The following is an 18402-nucleotide window of genomic DNA, read 5'->3' as shown; positions in this document are numbered from 1 at the left end:
TTTTTAGTTTTTTTAAAAATACGTGTGGATGAAAAAATATATGAAAAATATGTGTAATATTTAAAAACTGAAAATATGTATTTAAAGTGGTGTACCAAACGGGCCTAAATATTTAAAAATTAGAAAAAAGTTAAAAATATTCCTGAACCTTTCTTTTTTTTTTTTTGAGAATAAAAAATATTCCAAATTTGAAGATTATAAATGGTAGAATTTTGCTTTTTTTTTTTTTTTTTTTTGTACAAAAGCTAAATGCTTTAACAGAAATTTAAAGACATCATATATAGCCTCGTTCAACAGATAAAACGTCATCGTCTTAACGTATTTCGCGTTCCCTCTTTCTCTTCTCTCTACCAATGGCGACCGCGATGGTAGCCGAGCCAAGAAAGGTGCCGAGACCGGGTCGGGGCGGCTTCGAAGGCCACGGACTATCCGAAGAAGAAGCCCGGGTCCGAGCCATAGCAGAGATCGTGAACTCCATGGTAGACCTATCTCGCAAGGGCGAGAACGTGGACCTCAACGCGCTCAAATCCGCCGCGTGCCGAAAGTACGGCCTCTCACGCGCCCCTAAGCTCGTGGAGATGATCGCCGCGGTTCCTGACTCGGAGCGCGACTCGCTGCTCCCGAAACTCCGTGCCAAACCGGTCCGAACCGCTTCCGGAATCGCCGTCGTGGCCGTCATGTCGAAGCCTCACCGGTGTCCTCACATCGCCACCACCGGAAATATCTGCGTGTACTGCCCCGGTGGGCCCGACTCGGACTTTGAGTATAGTACGCAGTCTTATACTGGATACGAGCCTACTAGCATGAGAGCTATTAGGGCAAGGTATGTGTTGGAATTTGCAAAAGTTTTTGAAACTTTGATTATTGCTTTATATAAGTAAATGTATTGGAATTTTGGAAATTTTGAAACTTTGATTTTTGTTATGTTAATGTGTGTGGATGTTGCTATGTAAAGTAGCTAAATTTGTAGAGGAAAATTTGAGGTTTTGGGAAAACAATATAGTTAATTCAAGGGAATGAGAGAGACTTAGGAATTTGATTTTTGAGCAAGTAATGTATTGGAATTTGGAAACTTTGATTCTTGCTATGTTAATGTGTGGATGTTGCTATGTAAAGTAGGCAAAGTTTTGAGTTTTTGGGAAAATAATATGGTTAATTTGAGTCGAGGGAACGAGAAAGACTAAGACTTTGATTTTGAGCAAGGTATGTATTGGAATTTGGAAACTTTGATTTTTGTTATGCTAATGTGTGGATGTTGTTATGTAAAGTAGCCAAATTTGTAGGAAATTTTGAGTTTTTGGGAAAATAAAATTAATGGAACAAGTGAAAAATGATACGTCAATTGAGGTGACAGAGAGTATGGTATTGGGTAGAATATGGATGGCATAAAAGAATACATGAGTTCAATTCTAAATAGTGTGATGAGGATTCATAATTGACCACATACTCTATCAATCGAGGTGACGGAGGATATTGTTTTCGATAGGATAGAATGACGGTAAAGAATACATGTGACTTGATCTTTTGTGGATATTATTACATTAAGTAGGAAATTTTGAGTTTTAGGGAAACTAGTGTACTCGATTAAAGTCAGGGAAATGAAGAAGATATAGGAAGACCTAAAATAACATCAAAATATGGCAATCCTAAAGGTTTGGGACTAAGGTTTGGTTGTTGTTGTAGGGAGATCAGTATAGTAAAAAAGTGTGCATTGAATTTTTGTTTATTGGGCATACGAGCTTTGGAATCTAGACTTTGTTATTGTTTTGTATCCGTAACTTTTTATTTTTATTATTTTTTTATTAACCGGTAAATTCTGTCTCTAAAAAGTAACAACCCCTATCATTAAATTTCATAATTTAATGATATAAGTTTTTTTTTTTTGATAAGTAACAAAGAAATTTTAAAAAAACACACAGCCCAGTACATAGGAAATGTACAAAAAGGCAACACATCAAGAAACCAAATTATAATGATCTAACAACATAGGAAGGGAAATACATGAAAAAGATGGTAAAACAAGACACCACTCGAGAAGAGTAAAAAAGAAGAAGACTTAAGCTCAATCATGGTCCGTTCACGACCCTCAAAGCTTCTAGAATTCTGTTCCGGCCAAATATACCACATCAAACAGTGCGGCACAAGCCTCCAACTAACTATATTACGATGATGCCTGAATTTGCATGTCCAACAATCCAACAAATCACTACCCTCTGAGGCATCACCCAACAAACACCAAACAAGCTAAAGATTATAAGCTATCCTTATAATGATTAATAATATAGTAATTGTAGATATAAAATTATTCAACAACATGTTAATTAGTAGAGAGGTATAAATTTTAACTTGATAGACGGTATAAGGTTGATTAATTTCTTAGTTTTTTGTTTGTTTATATTACTTTGTGAAACTACAGAATTGGTGGTTCTACTTATGTGGATGGCTTATTGTTGCTAGTGACTTGTAGAAAGTAGGAGGATTATTGATTGTGCTATATGGAAAAACTTTGAGTAGAAACTCTTACTAGGTAGGACTTAGTGTGAACATTGGTAAGTATTAGACCATTTGGTTATAATAGCAGCAGAGGTTTTGGATTGTGCTGGGGGTAAATTTTATTAGAATTAGACTGAATCTAAATTTGGTTATAGTTGACATCCATTTGCATTTGATGTTGTTCATTACTTTGTGATAATATTGTTTTTAATATCTTGAGGTAAATGAATCTTGAAATATTTATTGAGTTCACCTTATTTTGGTTCCAGATATAACCCCTATGTCCAGGCTAGAAGCAGAATTGATCAGCTTAAGCGTCTGGGTCACAGTGTAGATAAGGTCTGGCTTTACTAGTTTTAAACTTACACGTTATCGTTTAAAAGTTGATGATAAATTCATAAGTAGACAGTCCACCTTCTAATTAGCATGGGTATTTGTTTTCAGGTTGAGTTCATCTTGATGGGTGGCACTTTCATGTCACTGCCAGCAGATTATCGCGATTACTTTATACGGAATCTGCATGATGCTTTATCAGGACACACTTCAGCCAATGTTGAAGAGGCAGTTGCATACTCTGAGCATGGTGCCACAAAGTGCATTGGCATGACCATTGAAACGTAAGTTACTATACAAGTTGTTTGATATGCGAATATTTGATTTTGCTCTCATTTTGCACTTGGTTTTAGTTGTGTTCAATTTTTTATTGATTCCCAACTGGTTTGTTTGATTGAAAAAGTTGTCTGAGTTAATTGTTGTCACCAAGGAAGTTTGATATGTGAGCACATCTTTCAAGTTTATTTCTTTTGATTATTGTGTGGGTTGGGTGTTCTTTGAGATATACATCATGGTAATTATGCATTGGTGGGTGCTTATCCTGCAGCATGGTGAAATAATATGGGAGGATGTTGTCAAGACATACTTAAGATGTTTGACAATTGAGTTTGCATATTCAGAATGTTCATATATCATAGTAATCATGACAATTAAAACGTCTGTTGTACTTCTAAGAAACTTGAATGTGTCATTTCCTTGATGAAAATAAATTGTTAACTGTTGCTCTTGTTTAATCTGTCAGGAGGCCAGATTATTGCCTTGGACCTCACTTGCGGCAAATGCTTTTGTATGGTTGTACACGATTGGAGATTGGAGTCCAGAGCACATATGAGGATGTTGCTCGTGACACAAATAGAGGCCATACAGTAGCCGCTGTGGCTGATTGTTTTTGCTTGGCAAAGGATGCTGGTTTCAAGGTGTGCTATAATCGTCTTATGTTCATGGATTCTATATGATCAGTAATTTAAATTTGTCTTCTTGGACATATATTCTGAAAATTTCATGCTCTTTCTCAATACAGTGGCTTTGTTTTTTGGAACTTTTTTAGTTCTCCTAGGGTACACATGTATCCCCATTGTCGTTGCTATGTGACATATGAAGCCAGTTTAATATCATCTCTTTTCTCCTCAAAATTGTTTAACCTACTTCTATTGAAATCTTATAGATTAGAATAAACTTATTACCAAAAAAAAATAGAAAAAAAGAAAAAGGAAGGAACCTTATAGAATAAAATTAGAAAGCTAATAATAGCTTTTGCAGAGTACTTATCCAAAAAAAAAAAAAATCTTTTGCAGAGTAACCTGGCCTTTCTTTTATGTTGTTTTCTCTCTTGTAATTTTCATATTTTTGTTGTAGGTTGTTGCACACATGATGCCTGATCTTCCAAATGTGGGGGTTGAGAGGGACATGGAAAGTTTCCGGGAGTTCTTTGAGAGCCCTTTATTCAGAGCAGACGGGCTTAAAATTTATCCTACACTTGTAATTCGTGGAACAGGGCTTTATGAGCTTTGGAAAACTGGCAGGTATGATGTTATTGTCCATTATGTGTTAGATCTCCCCCACCCCAAACCCTTTCAAGGGGTGGGGATAATTTAAATACTGGGCCTTGAGGAAATGTACCATATTCTATTATTAGTGCTAAAATCCAGGTCTCAAAACCCAATGCATGCTTGAAAAAAAAAGACTTGCGTTGCATGAACTCGTAGTTGTGTCTTGTTTGGTGTGTCGGGGAATTTAATTATAGAACTCTCTTTGCAGGTATAGAAATTATCCACCTGAGCAACTTGTGGACATTGTAGCTAGGATACTAGCCATGGTACCCCCATGGACACGTGTTTATAGAGTTCAACGGGATATTCCCATGCCTTTGGTTACTTCTGGGGTAGAAAAAGGAAATCTTCGGGAGCTAGCGTTAGCTAGAATGGAAGACTTGGGTTTGAAATGTCGTGATGTTCGAACACGAGAAGCTGGAATCCAGGTAAGTGGACAAAATTATACTATTTGTAAATCTTATTTGCTTTGAACTCAAAAAATAGAAATAATTGTAAAACTTGTGATGATTTTAGGATATTCACAACAAAATTAGGCCAGAAGAAGTTGAACTTGTTCGTCGTGATTATACGGCAAATGAAGGTTGGGAAACATTTCTCTCATATGAAGATACACGCCAGGTATTTTGGAATGCCTCTCTCTCTCTCTCTCTCTCTCTCTCCCACTTGGGTGTAGATGCATGCATTTAATCATTTCCCTACTTTAGCACTAGCATCATTCTGTGCTTGTCACATGCAAAGATGGCTGGTTGCTAGAAAATGAATATAATCTCCTTAATGACTTAGTTGGTCCTTGCATTAGCAGCTATTTCACAACTATACATTTGGTATCCCATGTAGTAGGTTGCCTTTGTTTGCTATGGTATGATCTTGTGGAAGCAACTCTTGCTTGCTGAGACATAATGAAACTTGTTTTTCATTCTTTGATTGGACTTCCCTTGATTTCATTCTCTGGTTGGACACAGGATATTCTTGTTGGATTGTTGCGGCTGCGGAAATGTGGCAGGAACACTACTTGCCCAGAACTCATGGGGAAGTGTTCTATTGTTCGTGAACTCCATGTTTATGGTACTGCTGTTCCAGTTCACGGCCGGGATGCTGACAAGCTACAACACCAGGTAGCACAGAAAACCTCTTTCATTAACTATTTAGTGATATGTAAAAGAACATTTGTTGAAATTATTGCCGATGAAAATGGCCTATGTAAAATAAATGTGTAGTTTACAACACGAGTTAAGACAGTAAAGCTTGATGCCATTATTATTTGATGCTTCAAAATCTTTAAACCTGGAGAATCTGTATGTTCTACTTGCCTTTAGTGTAGGTCAATAAATTTCAGTATACTTAATTTTCTATTTTTTATCCCAACAAATTTTCTTTTTTGACTTCTCATTCTTCTCTTGACTCCCACAGGGATACGGTACCCTTTTGATGGAGGAGGCAGAGCGGATTGCAAGCAGGGAGCATAGATCAATAAAAATAGCCGTCATTTCAGGTGTAGGAACACGACATTATTATAGGAAATTGGGTTATGAACTTGAAGGGCCTTACATGGTGAAATCTCTTGCCTGACAAGATTTATAATGTGAAGTAACAAAATTTTGTATCCTAGGTTTGGAATTAGTATTAATTTATTCTTGCAATTGTGTGAGCATGCTCAAGTCTCTCACAGTGTTTTCCTTTTTGTTTCAATTTTCGTAAGACCAACTTAATTGTGTTTGTGGTGCACACCACTATCAGCTTCTTTTGATTACTTTGATATATATGGCCTGTCGTTAGTATCCTAGGCAATCAAAATGTAGCTTAAAGACCAGAAACCAGTAGTCATAAAAGATTAGTGTTGGAATTGTGCTTATCAATTTCGGACAATAGGGCGTGGTAATTAGCCAACTTGGAAGACAAACCTATTAAGGGATCTAGATGATAACAGTATGTGGTTAAGGCTAGATGACAATAAATGAACCCTTATTGTCAAAGGTGTGTTCCAAGGAGTGAACAGAACATGCCTAGATTATGAAATTGGTCAAATAAGAGAATGTGATTTCTCAAATTTGTTTAACAATCTTTTTTCTTTTAAATAGATACAATAGCACTTGAATTATTTGGGGAATCCATTTCAAGATAATTACTTTTCCGTGGTAATTACTCTTTCCTGTTAGATCAAGACACCAATGTGTGTGTTTTTTTTTTTTGGGTGGTGGGACTTCACTAGTTTAATTAATTTTACTCTCACCTAAAATATGGGTAAGCCGATGATGTGCCAAGATTCAATTACCCAAACTTGGGGGCTTGATTCCAAACCCAAAAGAAACTTTGGGATTTGAACAGTTATATATACAACTCTAAAGCAATAAGCCAATAAAGCCAGCAATGGACCACATGAGAAAAGGCAAGGTAACAAAACTTTCATTTTATCAAAATAATATCTTTTTTCGAATTATTTTATCAGAAAGATTCTTTTCAAAATTATTTAGGGGCGGTTTTGATTGGTGAGTTTAAACAACAGTTTTCAGTGTTTAAACAACATTATACGTATTTTCATATACTTTTTTACCCACATGTATTTTCAAAAAATACAAACAACGTTACTAAAACAACATTACCAAACGGGTTCTAATAGTTCTTTATCATCAGATTAAAACATCAATCTGTTATTTAGTAAATTAGTAAACTTGCTTTCTTGAAAATCAAGTTTTATAATCCCACTTGGGAGAAATCAAATCATTAAAAAACAACTATGATAGGAAAAATCAAATCATATAAATAATACTAATTGTAATTTTTAACAAGGCTTTATTCTCAACCTTAATTATAAATTTAGCTATTCATAGTAATTGCAATAAAACACAAAAATAAAATACTAAACATTAAACTAGACAAATAAAATAAAGAAATAAATAATTATAGTAATGTCATGAAAAAAGGCAACAAAAAAGCCACATTCGGTTGTCTCTATACACTACACATTTAGTCCTAGCCTTTAGTTCTTAGTAAATTGAGTTTCATTTGCTAAAATCTCGATGTTTGCAAAAATGGGGTTTTAACAAGTTAAGTTCCATAAAAATTAAGAAGTTGTTGATACTCATTTTCGCGACACATTTTCTACAAGCCTGATTCAACCAAGCTCGACTTCATTGCGGGCTCAATTCATGTATTATATTTTATTTTATTCTTTTAAGCATGGTCCAAGCCCATGTTACTTATGGGGGAAATTGAGGAAGTATAGTTTGGAGGGTATGTGTCGGTTCCTTTCGGACCTTTTGCATGAGCCTAACTCATGTGTGCTACCAAGTGGCTAATGGAAGAGATCTTGTATCCAAAATTTTCACTCCAAAATAGTTTTTATGCTCTAGGTGACTATGGCCTAAAGTTTCTGTCCGAACCATTTTTATTATTATTAATGGTTGGCTCTCATTGGCCAACTTCAGCTGCTAGCTCTCATCTAAGTGAGCCTCCCGATGGTCTGAAACAACTAAAAAAGGGGAGCCAATTAGAGTTTAGTCAAGCATTTCTCAAATCATGTTAAAAGCATGCCAAACTCTTCCCTAAACAAAAGCAACCCAAGCCAAAACACCAAATTAGTCTCATAAGGGATAAAAGCCTCGTCCACTACTCAAAAATTAGGCAAGAGCAACACTCCAAACTCTATATAAAATTCTCTCTTCAGCTCATAAATGAACCAACTACGTTCTACCCACATACCTGAAATTTTAAAGCAAAAACTCATTCAGTCAGTCAATAATCTCACAATTCCGAAATTTGGGGGTGAAAATATGGGTACAAGAGAACCTTCCTTCTCTTCCTCACAACCTCTCTCAATTTCCTCTTCTCACTGACTGTGAGTCGAAGTTTCAGACTTGTTGAACCACGTTTTCCCCATAGAGCTGAAACTTGAGAGCAAAAACCCGCTGAGCTAGGAAACATTCTCACAATTCTGAACCTTAAAGGTGAAAATATGGTTACAAGGGAATCTTCCTTCTCTTCCTCACAATCTCTCTCAATTTCCTCTTCTCACTGACTATGGGTCAAAGTTTCAGGCTTATTATGTTTTTACACTTTTTTGCACTTTTGTTATTAGCATTTTGATTTTCTCTTGTCAAAGCGTCATTAACCTTTTGTTCATTATACATTTAGAATTTTGAGCTTGATTCTTCACAATAAACACTTCTAAAGAAACCTAAAGGAAGGGTTGGGTCATTCTCGCATTTTCGGCCTTTGTCGCAAAATATCCTGACAGAAGTCAAGGTCCATAAAAAAAATGATAAAAAGAAAAGTCAAGTTTCATGATTTTTTTTTTAATTTAAATTACATAGAACTAAATTTACTAAGCACTTGAAGTAGAGTTCTAAGTAAAGCACTAATATTAGACGTAAAAAAAAAAAAAGAAGGCTATTTTGATACATCAAAAAATTACTTTATATATATATATAATCACTTCATTTAAATATTATTTATTTATTTATTTTAATTAAGAAAAATATTTTGTACGGAAGAGAGAAAATTTGAATAAAAAATAACAAATAACACATTTGTTAACATCACCATGGCAAATGTAAATTTAGTGCTCAACGTGTGGAATTTTTAATTTGAAAGCAGCTATTTTTGCTTCATATATAAATTTTCATGCTCTTAGCTTTAGCAGCTATTGTCACCCAACACAAACAGAGTCACACACAATGATGCTCAAATCAACGTTCACTCCTCTTTTCTCAATCTTTCCCGCCAAACCCAGAACTCCAAAACTGTTTCATTACCGCACTATAACCAACACTTTCACGCCCAACCCACCAGGTGTTCGACAAAATGCCTCATCCAACACCCTCACTATCCCTCCTCCCCAACTTCCTCCTACTTCAGCATACATCCACCTACCCTTCTGCCGAAAGCGTTGCCACTACTGTGACTTCCCAATTGTCGCTCTCGGCTCTTCTTCTAACCAAACCAATGACGAAGACCCTCGAATCTTAAACTATGTACAATTGCTCTGCCGAGAAATCAATGCTACAAAACTAGAATCTAACACCAACCCACCTCTCAAAACAGTGTTTTTCGGGGGTGGTACGCCTTCGCTAGTGCCACCGAGGCTTGTGTCTTCGGTTCTTGAAGTTTTGAGGTTGAAATTCAGGTTGAGTTCAAATACCGAAATATCTATGGAGATGGACCCTGGGACCTTTGATTCTAAGAAGCTGAAGGAGTTGATAGGGTTGGGAGTGAATAGAGTGTCTTTGGGAGTTCAGGCATTTCAACAAGACTTGTTGAAGGCTTGTGGGAGAGCACATGGTTTGGAAGAGGTTTATGAGGCAATTGAGATTGTTGGGTCATGTGGGGTTGAGAATTGGAGTATGGACCTTATTTCATCTCTTCCTAACCAGACACCTGAAATGTGGGAAGAAAGTTTGAGGCTCACCATTGAAGCTCAACCAACTCATGTGTCCGTATATGACTTGCAAGTTGAACAAGGCACAAAATTTGGAATATTGTAAGTAATTAAGTCAGTAGTTTACACAATATTTTTGGGAAATTATACTTTGTTTCATATTAGGTCTTAGGTTTTTAATTTTGTCAATTAAAGTCTCAAATTTTATCATTTACCTTATTCTAGGCAATAATGGAGTAGAGATTTCTGGCAATTATTTTCTCAATCTAAGAGAAACATATCTCTAAATAGAGATTTCTGTTTAATGGTTGCCAAATTAATTTATGAACAAGCCCTAGATGAAATGCAGAGTTTAATCAGTGGCTTCCCATTTTTATCTGCTTTGTTGCTACTTAAAATAACAGAGATGGAAATAGGCCTTAATTTGAAATGATTTCATAAATTTGGGACTTTAATTGACAAAATTAAAAACTTAGGACTTAATTTGAAACATGATATAAAATTTGGGCCTTTTTATCTAATTTTCCCAAATAGTTTTTAGCTTTGTTAATTGTTACAAAGTTTGAAGTTGACCTTGAAGATTCTTGCAGGTACACACCCGGCGAGTTTCCTCTGCCTTCTGAAACACAGTCAGCTGATTTCTATAAAATGGCTTCGAGGATGCTTTCTGATGCTGGTTACAACCATTATGAAATTAGTAGTTACTGCAAGAGTGGCTTTGAGTGCAAACACAATCTTACATATTGGAAGAACAAACCTTTCTATGGGTTTGGCCTTGGGTCTGCTAGTTATGTTGGCGGACTGAGGTTTTCAAGGCCGAGGAAGATAAAAGAATACATGGGATATGTGGAGAATTTGGAGAATGGGCTGGTGGATTGCCGTGGAAATGATCCTATCGATGCAAAGGACATGGCCATGGATGTTGTGATGCTCTCTCTAAGAACTGCAAGAGGCCTGGATCTGAAGTCTTTTAGAGAGGTATATGGTGGCTCTCTTGTTTTCTCTCTTTTCAAGGCTTATAAACCTTATGTGGAAAGTGGGCATGTTGTTTGCCTGGATGAGCATGGAACAGCTGTGAGTGCAGATGAACTCAATACTGTGTTATTGGATGTGGACAAGATCAGACGCAGGCTGGCTTACATTCGGTTAAGTGATCCAGATGGTTTTCTTTTATCAAATGAATTGATATCCCTTGCATTTGGGGTAATAGCTCCTTAGAACTGTGATCATTCATTGGAGCCAGGAGCTCTTTGGAAGTGATCAGGAGCTGTTTCAATGCCTACAGAACCTAGCTGTAGAGGGTGAAAGCATTTCACCAGCATCATCCGAGGGTGACCTTCTGTTGAAAGTTTTCAAGAGCCTAAATTGTTGCATCAATAATGAAAATCAAAATTATATACACTAGATTGTTTGAACCTAGTTGTTTTATGTCGGTGTTGAGCTGGAGTCCTGATTCTGAGAACCTGTCCTGCTTACAAACTGGTTGTGCTGCTAAAACAAGAAAATCAAGATACAAGCAAACCGTCTGCTTTGTGGGCATTACAAAGCAGCATAATGGGGGATGCACTTACCTTGAAAGCACTACATTTCAGAGCATAAGAGGTAGTTATAATATTGTAGACGCTGCCAATGAAAGATTATTGTATTTTGAGGTTGAAGAAAGGTTGTTTGCCTTTAAAGCAAGCAGAAGAGGTAGTTATCATTCAGTTTGAGATTGAAGGTGCCATGATAGAATTTTGTATTTGGAGATTAATATCAGCAATTGTGGACAGGCATGAAGTACGTAGCTTTAAAACATCCATTTGGGTTTATGTAAAACTAATTGGTCCACTTTGTAGAGGAAGTTGATATATGTGTGTGTGTGTGCATGCTCACGTTTTTATAAGAATTTGGGTTAGGTTTAGGGTCACAGACTCGCAAGGATCTTCATGATAGAGATGAGGTTCTTCAAGCCAGCACCACCACATTGTGCGTCTGTGGTGTGGCCCTTTTGCCCTACTTGCTGATTACACTTTTTGCTCTTTTTTTGGCCCTTATGGTATCTACAATGTTTGAGTGCTTTTTTCAAGAAAACCAAAATGATGTCTGGATACAGCGGGGATTGAGCATATGATCCAAATTTGTAGGACATTGTGCCATTTCAGATGTATATTCATCTGTCTGAAAGTCAATGTAGCAGTGCTATAACTCTTGTAAGACAAATATGCTTTGAAAGGGGCAGAACTAGCATCAATAAAGGGTTTCATTGAAAAGATTTCCTACACTATAAGCAATACAATTTTCGTATATCTTTGGCTCTTTGCTGTTCCATTGACAATTGGATCCTTATTTGAGGAAGAAGAGTTACACCAGCAAATGGACAATTAGCAAGTTTGCCTCCAGATGTAATTCCTTTTCTATGACTTTTTCTTGGCAAATGCAGATTTTCAAAGGAATCTATTGCAATGGGCCGACACAGAAAAAATCTTGCCATTATACTCCATGTTCACCTACTTGATAACTGCAACAGCCTATCCTGCATCAAAAGAACAATGGAGCTGAGAAATATAAAACCTTTTTCAATGAGCCTACACAATGTTTCTCTTCTTTCAATAAGATGAAAGTTAATTGAATTAAGGACCTAAGTATAGTCTAAATGAAACGGAATAGATGAAATTTACAATGGAACATATCTTACTATGACCCAAAACATGAGATCATTCAAAGTACTAAGGAAACAATGAAATGTTTACTATCATAGAGAACAATTCTATGTATCTGACAGCATGATCAGCCCAGTTAGAGAAAAAGATGCATATTGATTGCTCTAGCTTTAACAAACTGGTATCCTAGTTACCTTGAAAGATTACACACTGGGTCAAGGACCATGTCTCATGAAGTGAAAACCATTGTTTTGACTCATCCTTCTCTCCTTCCTATCCTTGAGGTTGCTCACTTATCAACAACAACAACGATAACAGCAAAGCTTTTTAGTCTGAAAATTATGGGGTTGGTTTTGGATCTTTAGCCAACTAATTGGCATTGTTCACATGTATAGGATACTCATCCAAAAAAATAAAAATAAAAAGACAATCTAGTCACTGATCCCAGCTTATGGTTTTCAATAGCAGCCCCTACATTGTCATAATGTTCCTAAAGGAAGCCTGATAAACTGTCACCACAGATTATAGAGGAATGTGAAGATACAACAGCATTATTTTGCAATGGTAATTTCTTAACATTCTTATTTTTTGATAGGTAAAGCTGTTGAAGGGATTCAACCCCCCAGACATGCCCTCCACTAGGGAGGGGGACGTGGTTGTTGGCCTAGAGGCCATTGGCAGTAATTTCCCAACATTCTCAACTAGCATGTATAAAAATCTGTCTTTTCTTTTCTTTTTTCTATTCAAATGCTTTACGTACAAAAATGCTAATATTTTGATTAAAACATTTGTCAACCTTTCTTTGGACTTTTTGAACCATTATACCAGCAATTGAAAACTGTAATAATTCTGTTATGATCCCAATCCCAAAGGTCATTTGTCTTGAACCTTGACATAACAATGAAAGGACCATACATTTGTCAACCCAAGCAATCTATTAAAGAAGTCTCTCATTTTCTATGAAGTACGTAAATATATTACCAACTATGAGGGTTTTGCTTTTTGTCCAACTTTTGAGATGCGCCTAAGCTCTTGGGTATTCTTCCTCATTTCGCTGCAAAATACACAAAAAAAAAAAAATTAAAACAATCATTGCAAAGGCTCATCAAATAGGAATTTGGAAAAGCTGAAACTGGTACCTTTGGTGCAAATAAACAATTAGATAGAAAATAGGGAGCAGCATCAAAGTCAGTATTGCAATAGCCAGGTAGAATACACTTGTTTCCTTCTGCTCAGATGAAACAGTGGATAGCAAACATTAAATAGGAAGAAAACATTTTAAAAAATAAAATTCAATATGCCAACAGGATGCCTAGATTATCTTTCTGATGGTATGGAAATCAGGGAGAGATAACATCTATAGCATGAAATTATGAACCCTCTGGCACAGAAAAGTCCTTTTTCTGGCTAATCTGTTTTCACATGACCTTAAAGACTGCTTTGGACTGCTTCAAAGAACAAGCCATCCAGAAAAGCAGCATGAACTAAGCAGGCAACAACATTTTGCCAAGAGCTTTGTGGAAGGCATGCCAGATTTTTTTTTTTATAGGTAATCAAAGATTTATTTCATAACAAGGACATCTTGTTCATGATGGTGAACACTCAGAAATTAAAACAAATACAAGTACCTCAAGAAGAGATACGAATAGAAAGAAGAAATTCAAAAATGGAAATACATTGTGTAAAACCCCAAATTCTACCCTACTGAAATAAGGTCCCAACTAGTATAGGCCTCAAAAGGATATTCCCTAAATGGGAAAATTTTCTATTCAAGCAGGAAAAAGGATATTCCCTTATTATTTTAACCAGTAAAATTATTACGAGTAATTACAAACTGAAGGTCTACCTTAAAATCCAAGCTACTGCGGTAAGAGAGTGAAGCCTTACCTTGCCTCCCTTAGAAAAGGGTTTCTGTTTTCCTGAGCAAGTGTGAGCATCACAAAATTGTCGCAAAAACAAATCTACCAGTAAATCAGAACAACACCATTAGAAATTAGCAATCAGATATACTGAAAAGATTTTTTTTTTTTTTCTTTTTTGAAAAGAAAAAAGTTTAAAAGAAATGTCAATAAATGTACAAGGTTACAAAAACAAGACAGAATAGCTTCTTGAATTTTTTTGAAGAATACCATGAAGACGGCTTGCAGAGGGGCCCTTATTAGCAGGAAAACAACTATCAGCAAGACTCTGCATGGAATATAGTAGACATAAGCAATGAGAAAACACTAAAATAAAAAATGCAAGCAATTAGATCGCTCAAAAGCAACCTCACATAGGTGACGATTTCTTGCAGTAGCTGCAGGATTGCATTTGGTTTTGGTTGACTTGGTATTCATAACGACATCACAATGCAATGCCCCACATAAATCAGCCAAGCACTTACTGTGACTCTGCATTTATTAAAAGTTTGTTAGGAAACGTTAACACAAGTTTTCCGAATGCAAAGACCACAACCCTCAATTTAAAATGAAACTAATTTATCATTAAACATCTTCTTAAAAATGTAAGTCATGAATTCAGAATCATGTCTTGAAATATAAATAAATAAATAAATAAATAAATAAAAACTGGCAAATGCAATATGCTAGTCTGACATTAAGGCAAGCTCTCAGAATTAAAGCAATTACAAATGCAAAATAGTATTTACACCATATTAGAATAGAGCCCATATATAATTCATAAATAATTAATTAATTTTAAAAAAAAATAGTTTTATTTCTAATTTTCGATCAGATAATTATGAACCATCAGCATTTTGTTGTCTTTGCATGAAAATAAACCTTATAAGTATAGCAAGTTATACTATAACATGGTCAAAAAACTAAACAAATCAATATGTAAACATGGAAATGAATAGATTTATCAAAGTAAAATTAAAACTATATTGCCTTTTTTTTTAAATTTTTATTTGAAGATATATATATAATGCTGAATGAAAGAGGTAAGAAGGGAGAGAGAAAATAATTAGTTGATAAAAGTGTAGGCATGGTCAACTCAACGATAAAATTTTAAATTTTATGATTTACAGTTTTCAATGCATGAATGAATAAGCACTATGTCATAGAGTAATAACAATTAGAATGTAACGTTCATCACATGGCAGCAATCAAAATATTGCAGCTCGCAATTAGTGAATCATGCTCCCTAACATATAAAGACAAGGAACCCGGGTCCACATACAACATTCAGTAGATTGTAGTGTCTGTTGTCAAAATGCTGATCAAGAAATTTTTCAGCACGGAAGCTTTTCTTACAGTATCCACACCGCCATTCATTTATATCCACATGAATCTTGTGCAGTTCCTGATCTCTGAATAGATCTTTGTTGGGATGAAGTCTACACTTACTTGAAATCCGATAGTCTTCTCGTTCCACAAATGGCATCAAATACTACACAAAATGTACAAACAACAAATTATGGATGTCCTTTTAAGCAACAATTTCACACAGTGCATCCTTGTAATCCTAAATAAAAATTTTCCATACGTCATCAATTATTTTCCAAGCTGCCCTACTCCTTTCTCTTGAACAATGAACCTCATGAGCATGCTCTTGCTCTTGCTTGAGAGTTCTAAAACATAAAACATATAACAAGATCAGATGACCAAACTTTCTACTAAACTACATATAAAATCAGTAAGTGGGAATAATGAATACATGATACTACTTGAGTAAACTAATTGAGTAAGCATTGAAGCCAATGAGATCTGACTCAAATGACATTCCCTCCTCCCACAAGAACGGCTAGAGGGTCCCACTGTGCAGGTGTAACTCACCAATAATTTTTTTTTATAGGTATCAGTAAAAAGACTACAACATGGAAAAAACATGAGGTAGTCACAAAAATACAAAAGAGACATAAAGCTATGTACAAAAAGAAAGGGAATCTAAAAACATCTAGAGGGACTCACTAGATGTAAGTCCCCAAACCCATGACCAATCAAACAAAGTCCCTGTAAAAGACTCAAGAAGTTGCTCCCTCAAGCATTACATATATATTTTTTTATATGTATTAAAATCTTTATTGATAAGAAAAGTACAATGAGTTTACGATAGTAAACTCACTGCAAAAAAACAGATACAAACAAATTAGTGGGAAAAGCTAACAAAATTAAGGAAATCAGACAAAGAGGTACAATGCATAAAACCCCAAATATGAGACCACTCAAACAAAGTCCTAGTTAGAAAAGAATTCAACAGGTCCACAGTTCTTTCAATGTCCTCAAATGTTTGGGCATTGCATTCTTTCCAGGTTAACCACATAAGACAAGCCGGTACCATATTCCAAACATTTGAAGAATGAATCCCCAACCGATTCCACCATGCAAAAAGGAGAGAGACTACTGTCTTCGGCATCACCCACTAAACCCCAAACAAGGAGAAGACTTCACTCCACAAGGAATGGACAAACTTGCAATTGAGCAATAAATGATCCACGGTTTCCTCATCACACCGACATAGACAACACCAATCAACAAGAGGAAAGTTCTCAACAAGGTTATCTATTGAGAGAATCCCATCCCTAGTAGCTGTCCATAAGAAAAAAGACACCATTCTAGGAACCTTAACACTCCAAATGCACTGCCAAGGGAAAAAAACCGATGGAGCTTCCAATAATGAATTATAAAAAAAATGCACATCAAAGACACCACTACAATTCAATTGCCAAACCATGGTATCATCAACCCCCCCTCCCCCCCAGGTATTTTGGATGAGGTATGTGTCAAAGAAAGCATAAAACCTTGCCATCTCCCAATCCTGAAACTCACGGAAAAAGAGTAAGTTCCAGCTTCTATCACCCTCATCAGGTGCAATAACAACTGTATCAGAAATCCTAGCTACTTTATCCACAGCACAAGCAAACATTTCCGGATATAATTCTTTCAAAGAAGTAGGACTACTCCAAGGGTCAAATATCAGAAGAATGCCTCCCCAACCAATTCCTCCACCCAAGCAAAAGATCCTTCACTCTCTCCTATCAAATTCAAACTTCGAAAACCCATTTTTGATTTATTTCGTGATTGGAACAGCGTGATACGCACTGTTTTATATCCTAGGTAAAACTTCGGTTAGTTCCTTAGGTACACATGGCTGTATAAAATCTAATTTTCCTTGGGAAAAAGCAACACTGTTTGTACTGATCAATGGAGCAAAGTGTTTGAATTTAGTACAGGGAACCTAAGTTACATCACTTAAGTAACTGTACCTAAGTTTTGCTCTTTTTCCCTTAGCTTACCAAACGTGTTTCTAACTTTAAAATCTGTTGTGAGTTCTAAAAACATGTTTCTGAAAACAAAAAACTGAAAATATTACTAAGTTTTCTGCCTAATCTGACAAGAAAGAAACATTACCTTGAACCTGCAAATCCTTCAAAATCCTGGAACAAAAAATAAATAAAAATAAAAACAAGAAAAAAGGGTCAGCTTGCAACAAAGCATATAGATACTTTCACGTTAAACATATATATAAACCACTATAAATTTAGTACCAGATCCATTACAAAACAGCTAATACTTTCACTACCAATATAACAATGAAAACCCAGAATTCAAAATATGAAATTGAAGCTACCCAATAAACAAAAATCCAATTTTGTTTTGTTTTTTTTTTACAACTAGAGTAGTTTGTAATTTCTTGTACAAGATGGGTACCTGGTTTGGCTCTGAAAGAGAAACTGCATAGGCTATTTCTTGAAGAGAAAGAGACACCAATAGAAGAATTGAAGCGATTGCTGTAGGTTTCTTCATCTCTCTTTGGACAGTTTTCTGGGATTCCCTGAGAAAGCTTTGTGGACTTGCTAGTTGGCTTTGCTTTCCTGGGGATGCATATGGGTGTGTTTGGTTGCTTATAAAATTGACACTTCAGTCGAGGGTAGGGATATTCCTGCACCTATCGAGAATGTGTTAATACCAGAAAAAATAGAGATGTGTCAATGTTGACTTTAATTTTTTGGGTAAAGTACGTATTTGGTTCCTATTCTATACACCATATTTCAATTTGATCCCTA

At 35.7% G+C, this 18402-nt stretch overlaps 3 protein-coding genes across 6 annotated transcripts; 2 read left to right on the top strand and 1 right to left on the bottom strand.

The window, feature by feature from the left end:
* Positions 1 to 290: 290 nt before the first annotated feature.
* On the top strand, positions 291 to 6117 carry LOC142630281 (elongator complex protein 3). Its single transcript, XM_075804265.1, has 9 exons — positions 291 to 823; positions 2763 to 2832; positions 2938 to 3110; positions 3569 to 3743; positions 4183 to 4349; positions 4585 to 4804; positions 4893 to 4997; positions 5342 to 5494; positions 5790 to 6117. The coding sequence occupies exons 1-9, from the start codon at positions 354 to 356 to the stop codon at positions 5946 to 5948; spliced, it is 1692 nt and encodes a 563-aa protein (XP_075660380.1). The 5' UTR covers positions 291 to 353; the 3' UTR covers positions 5949 to 6117.
* A 2796-nt stretch (positions 6118 to 8913) lies between these two features.
* On the top strand, positions 8914 to 11552 carry LOC142632042 (uncharacterized). The gene is made up of 2 exons (XM_075806465.1): positions 8914 to 9855; positions 10344 to 11552. The coding sequence occupies exons 1-2, from the start codon at positions 9053 to 9055 to the stop codon at positions 10969 to 10971; spliced, it is 1431 nt and encodes a 476-aa protein (XP_075662580.1). The 5' UTR covers positions 8914 to 9052; the 3' UTR covers positions 10972 to 11552.
* Positions 11553 to 11854: 302 nt separating this feature from the next.
* On the bottom strand, positions 11855 to 18230 carry LOC142632043 (uncharacterized). 4 transcript variants are annotated; one of them, XM_075806468.1, is made up of 10 exons: positions 18047 to 18228; positions 17747 to 17772; positions 15882 to 15966; positions 15576 to 15785; positions 14663 to 14785; positions 14525 to 14582; positions 14283 to 14356; positions 13535 to 13623; positions 13377 to 13449; positions 11855 to 12263 (listed from the first exon to the last, which is right to left on the bottom strand). In XM_075806468.1, the coding sequence occupies exons 1-9, from the start codon at positions 18140 to 18142 to the stop codon at positions 13380 to 13382; spliced, it is 831 nt and encodes a 276-aa protein (XP_075662583.1). In that variant the 5' UTR covers positions 18143 to 18228; the 3' UTR covers positions 11855 to 12263; positions 13377 to 13379. The 4 variants fall into 4 exon arrangements, with proteins under 4 accessions (XP_075662583.1, XP_075662582.1, XP_075662584.1 ...); XM_075806467.1 differs by having other exon boundaries at positions 11855 to 12268; positions 18047 to 18227; XM_075806469.1 differs by having other exon boundaries at positions 12157 to 12270; positions 13382 to 13449; positions 18047 to 18230.
* Between the last annotated feature and the right edge of the window lie 172 nt (positions 18231 to 18402).

This window comes from Castanea sativa, chromosome 4 (genome assembly GCF_040712315.1).
Source record: "Castanea sativa cultivar Marrone di Chiusa Pesio chromosome 4, ASM4071231v1".
Classification (NCBI taxonomy): Eukaryota; Viridiplantae; Streptophyta; class Magnoliopsida; order Fagales; family Fagaceae; genus Castanea; species Castanea sativa.
The sequence above is the reverse complement of the archived record's forward strand: the minus strand, read 5'-3'. Positions and strand labels throughout refer to the sequence as shown.